This window comes from Hyla sarda, chromosome 6, assembly GCF_029499605.1.
Source record: "Hyla sarda isolate aHylSar1 chromosome 6, aHylSar1.hap1, whole genome shotgun sequence".
Lineage (NCBI taxonomy): Eukaryota > Metazoa > Chordata > Amphibia > Anura > Hylidae > Hyla > Hyla sarda.
Genome location: NC_079194.1, coordinates 228,059,077 through 228,065,076, shown reverse-complemented (window position 1 = coordinate 228,065,076; position 6,000 = coordinate 228,059,077). Strand labels below are relative to the sequence as shown.

General features: G+C 38.2%; 1 protein-coding gene across 4 annotated transcripts in view; it reads right to left on the bottom strand.

Moving 5' to 3' along the window:
- Positions 1-773: 773 nt before the first annotated feature.
- The window catches only part of MPPED2 (metallophosphoesterase domain containing 2), a 207,979-nt gene continuing 202,752 nt past the window's right edge, over positions 774-6,000 (bottom strand). For all 4 annotated transcript variants that reach the window (XM_056526668.1, XM_056526667.1, XM_056526666.1 and 1 more), the window contains 2 exons: positions 4,778-4,891; positions 774-1,954 (listed from right to left, as the gene is read on the bottom strand). In XM_056526668.1, coding sequence (XP_056382643.1) covers positions 1,836-1,954; positions 4,778-4,891 — 233 coding nt within the window. In that variant the 3' untranslated portion in view covers positions 774-1,835. The remainder of the gene's footprint in view (positions 1,955-4,777; positions 4,892-6,000) is intronic.

Genomic DNA, 6,000 nt, shown 5'->3' with positions numbered 1-6,000 from the left:
CTCTTATATATCAATTCATCATGTACCACTAACCCTGGTATTACCCTTGAAGTTTATGGTTATTTAATTTTTCTTATTTGTAATCTTTCTAACACCTAGGGTATAGAAGCATAACCATAGTATACCTCGGTTAATTGTGAGCTGCACTATCCAGTATTTTATTGTATTTGTGTTATATGTATTTTAACACCTGATCATATGTACAGCACCCTGGAGCTAAGGATACTCAAAAATTACAATAAAAAAACAAACAAAAAACAACCTATACTAACCCATCTGGTCATTCCTGATACAGCACTCTGGAGTCTCTAGCTGAAGTTCTCCAGTGGCATCCTTTATACTCAACACAAGACCACTGCAGCAAATCACTGGCATCAATGGTCATGTGCTAGAGGAAGAACATGCCACTGCTGAGGCCGGTGATTGGTCGCAGCAACCTGGGCGGATTATAATGTGACATCACCACTGCACTTTTGCCAGGGAATCCAGAACAGGACCATAAGTGATTCCTAGCATGCATGCCAAACAGCTGTTTTTTCCAGAAGACGGTGCAGCGGGAACTGCAAGGGAAATGTGGTACATGACACCCAGATGACTGGCCATCCATATAATAGAAGGACTGCCCTAGCCAGATCAGGAGCTGCTTGTACCCAGTGGCTCCTCATTCATGACAGCAGCTGTCACATGCCCCATGTGAAGAGGGAACAGGAAAGTAGAGACTGGTGGGAACCCAGCAAACAGCAGAATGGGAGTAGTAAGGTGAGTAAACAAGTCATGCCGCATATTTAAAAATCTTGCAATTTTATTTGCATATAAAGGCGCTAGATATATATCACAATAAATGTAAAAGAAACAAATGGTTTTCTAAAGTCCATTAACAAGGTAGCAAAAAAAGAAGAAAAACAGGACAAGCCCTGAAAAAGCATTTACAGAGGTCAGCAGAAAAGAGCTATTTGCGACAATATTTTTGTGCTAGCAAGATTGCATTTACACACAGTGCAAAATAAGAGGAAAAAATAACAGAAAAAGAGGGAGGGATTCAAGAATGCGTAAAAAAAAAAAAAAAAAGAGCAACACAGCCCTTCTCATCGATTGTATTCATTTACTTCAATACATGCCTAAAAATGCACACAAAAACTCAGAAGAAAATGACGCTTGTAGAAGTCTCCCATTCTTCATAATTTAGGTTAGCTGTGTGCAACATTTTGTTATAACACAGAAAAATACTTATATATATAAATCCATATTTAAAAGGAGTCTTGCATTTACAAGTTTTAATGTATGGCATACAATTTCTTTACAGCTGTTTCAGCCCCATACATAATAAAGATAACAAATAATTTAATTTAAAAAAAACAGAAGCACAAAAAGTAATGGATTAATAATAACAATAGATGTACTAAAAACATGAACTAAAAATGGAGAAAAAAAAAGGCAATGGAAAATGCACCTGGAGGTGATAAAGCACACAAATTCAATAACAGTAAAAAAAAAAAAAAACTTACAATACACACAATACAAATAATAATAGGTTGTGCAAATCCCGGTGGTTTAAAAAAAATAGCTTAATTTTTTAAATGTAATGTACTGTATAGTTTGGTGACCCTCCTGGGATATGTACAATTTACAACAGCGTTCTGAGGACACAATAATAACGGATAAATTAAAAGTATATTATTTTGATTTTTTTTCCTTTTTTTTTGTACCAAAACAACGGAAGATGAGGAAAAAACAACTTTAAATAGTTACAAAGACCAACAGAGTTGTTTTATTATTAAAATGAATAAGGAAAGAAAATTAGTTTATAGACCCATTTTTTTTTTTCCAATGTGTCTTCATGATCCTTGTGGATTGGGAAGGTCAAATATAATAGGAGGGTTGGTTGGTTGAAAGCTGACTGTACACGTTGAGGCATTGATGTATGTTGTGTAACCATCAGTCATTATCCCATAACCTGCAAAAAAAAAAAAGGTTACACTTGTAATATAGGCAAGCGATATGGAACAACTGCACAAGCTTTAAACCCAAATGCTATAAGCTACGGCATGGAAATAAAGTCGAGCCGTAATCCTCTTTACACAGAGTAAGGAGCTTTCATTTTCAGGTTCTTACAAACACAACATGCAGCCTTAATAAGCAAAAAATAATCGCCCTCTGTTTTCTTCAACCGAAATATTGTCAGGTCACTGAAGGTGTAATGTTCTCCTACCTAGTAATCCGACAAATGGTGGCACATGTTGCCTACCCCCATAAGTGCCCGTAACAAAATTTACTAACACATAAGTTAACAGGCAACATGGATTTTTATAAATAAGTATTTCCATATGACTTACAGTCCATCTGAACCACGGAGAAGACAACATGACCATTGGCCAAAGCGTTGCAGTTGTATTTTACCAATTTAAATGAAATAGTAAAAAAAAATCTTGTCTTGTGAATATTGTTTTGGTGCCTTGGAGTCTTCAATTATAGGAACTAGTGACCAGGTGGAAGGCCACATCAAGAGAAGCATGGAGACTTCAAGTGGAGCATGAGACAAAGTATTAACTGGACTGGTACTTTACTTGGTGTCACTATGGACAAAATACCACCACATGTGATGGGGACTGGCTACAGTGGTCAAGTAACCTAACTTTTTTTGGCCATGATGTTTAGAGGTCATATTACACAAACAGCAAGGACTGGGGGTTAGACTATTAAGGAATTCAAAGGGTTAGTATATTGTAATTTTGTTTATTCTTACATGTAAAGGGAAACTCCAGTGCATCTACTTATCCCCTATCTACAGAATCCCGTGGATAGGGGATAAGTGTCTGATCGCTGGGGGGTGCAATCATTGGGACCCCCCCATGATCTCCTGCCTGGCACCCCGGCTCTCTCCATGCATGGAGAGACGTCCTCTTCATGCACGGATAACTGTCAACCATAGCATGAAGCAGTGGCCGACATACCCTCCATGTATGTCTATGGAAGAGACGGTGTCATGTAGATAGAGGATAAGGACCTATGTACCGGAGTTCCACTTTAAGTATATAACATGTAAAGCATTTTACCCAGGAAAACCCTTACATAGTCCTACAGACAAAATCAAAAAAAACTCGACAGGGCTTTCATATAACTATTGTTTTATATCGTATTTTTTCCAGTGCGGCATCTAAAATGAAAGTAAAATGATCCCGGCAGTTCAGCGGAGCTGATTGGGACCATCGCAATGAAATCACTATTTCCCAATCAGCTGAGAGTACAGCGAAAGGGCCCTTACCAGCACAGCACTGATCTATGCTATGGCATCCTTAAAACATAAACCTCCAGGAGGATTACAGGGCGCTGGCAGCATAAGAGATACAGTAGGTATAAAAATATTTATTAAAATCGTACTACGTGTTACGAAACCGATCCAGTTTCTTCCTCAGGCACGAGGAAGAAACCGGATTGGTTTTGTAACGTGTAGTACGATTTTTATAAATATTTTTATACCTACTGGATTGCTTATGCTGCCAGCGCCCTGTAATCCTCCTGGAGGTTTATGTTTTGAGGAGTCTATTGTGCACGCTTGGTTTGTGTGAAGGAAGGAGCAGCCTTTTGTATTGAAGCTCATATAAGTGTTGTGCCGCTATTTGCACAACCCGTTCAGGTGAGTTGGTCCTTGGCTCACCTGTTATGAGCTTCCTCGCCTAGAAGGTTTTCACACAAGGCAGCGACTTTTGTTTGCTTCTCTCTATGGCATAGCATAGAGACGGTGTATGCAATCTAAAGATTGCTTGGTATAGCCCCCTATGGGGGCTAAAAAAAAAAAAGTTAATGTGAAAAAGCCCCTCCACTAATAAAAGTTTGCATCACCCCCTTTTTCCCATTTTTAAAATAATGTAATAAAAAACAAACAAGTGGTATCGCCGCATGCGTAAATGTCCAAACTATTATAATATAAGGTTAGCTAAACCGCATGGATGATGTCATTCACATAAAAAAACACCAAAATCCAAAATTGCACATTTTTGGTCAGTTCATATACCATAAAAAATGTATAAAAAGTCCCATCCGATCAAAAAATCCCATCAAAACAAAAATGGTACCGATAAAAACTACAGATCATGGTGCAACAAATGAGCCCTCATATAGCCCCATATGTGGAAAACTAAAGTTATAGGGGTTAGAAGATGACAATTTTAAACATACTAATTTTGGTGCAAGTAGTTATAATTTTTTTTTGTTAAGTAGTAAAATAAAATAAAATCTACACAAATTGGGTACCCCTGTAACCGTATGGACCTAAAGAATAAAGTGTAATTTTTACCAAAAAGTGCACTGCATAGAAACAGAAGCCACCAAAATTTACAAAATGGCATTTTTTTTTTTACCCCACTAAGCAGTTTTTGGTATCGCCGCAGATTTTGTTATAAACTAGGAAAGTTATTAAAAAGAACAATTGGTGATGCAAAAAACAAGCCCTCAAAATCTGTAGGGGCAAAATTTAAAGTGTTATGATTTTTAAAGGGGAGGAGAAAAAAAAATACAAAAACGAAAAATTGCCTGGTCCTTAAGGTCAAAATGGGCTTTGTCTTTAAGGGGTTAAAAAGGACAGTGACATTTTTCCATATTTACTGATAATGGATTTAAGCCCGGAATTATTCCTTTGTTCCAGTGCTGATCTTCAGTAGATCCTCTTTTAGAGAAGAGGTTGTGCAGATGGAATGACCCCTTTAGTTAACCAATTCAGCTCTGCTACAAGGAAATAACTTATAGCAGCTATTCACATATTCCTTGATTTCCAGCTGACCTTCATGGATTCCACCAAATACGTGCAACTTGGGCCTGACCCTCCTTTGCACCGTGTTGAGAAGTTCTACACACCCGACTCTCTGCAACTCTTTAGGGACCCAGTCTCGGAAACCTGATGCACATAAAAGAAGAAAAAAAAAAGTCAGTATACTTAGTATTCCATAATAAAAAGGTGGTTCTTGCTTCCAGTAGTCTTTGCTGGAAACCATAATTCATAAAAAGGTTTATTACAATATCTGTAATAGAAGACCAGCCATTAAATGGCAGCAGAATGCTTTTAAAGGAGTCTTAACTTCATCTCTGTCACAATGCCCCATTTTGGGGTCTCTGTAAGATAATGAACATTTTTTTCTCACCAGTTTGATTTATAAAAGCCAGGGCGATAGAATTAGCTTTATTCCTCGGAGTTCCTCTCAGTTTTTCCCGTCAGTAACCTAATTATTTAGCTGTTCCCTTATCCTCTTCTCTCATTTCATTTTTTTTTTTTTTTGCAGGCTCTTACTTAATTGCATTTATTTTTTCTCATTTAGCTGGTAAAATATTGGAAAGGGTGTTTAATATCATGTACTCCATAATGCACTGCTTTTATCCATCCTTACAAGTCACAGGTGGACCACCACACTCACTACAGACACCATTACTCCAAAATGACCAGCTATTCTGTGCAGTGGACTTGCTGGGAATGGAATTGTTGCCGTAGAATGAGACATTTTCCTAAATCAGTGATGTGATAAGATCAGAAAGAGTCATTGCAAGGATGACACCGACACTCATTACCAGGATAAAAGCTTCTAATAGTCGGTGTAATTGGTAATGGTCATTGACTGCCTGACATTGTGGCAGTCTCTAGAGAAAAGAGAGGACATGAAGAATTTAGGATATAGGTTTTATACTACCGTATATACTCGAGTATAAGCTGACCCGAATATAAGCCGAGGCCCCTAATTTCACCCCAAAAACCCAGGAAAAGTTATTGACTCGACTATAAGCCTAGGGTGGGAAATACATCATCCCCCCATGACATCATCCAGACCCCCCGTCATCATCCAGACCCCCGTCATCATCCCCCCCTTCATCATCACCACCTGTCAATACCTTCATCAGTGGTCTTCAACCTGCAGACCTCCAGATGTTGCAAAACTACAACTCCCAGCATTGAACTACAACTCCCAGCATGGGAATTGTAGTTTTGAAACCCCTGGAGGTCCGCAGGTTGAAGAC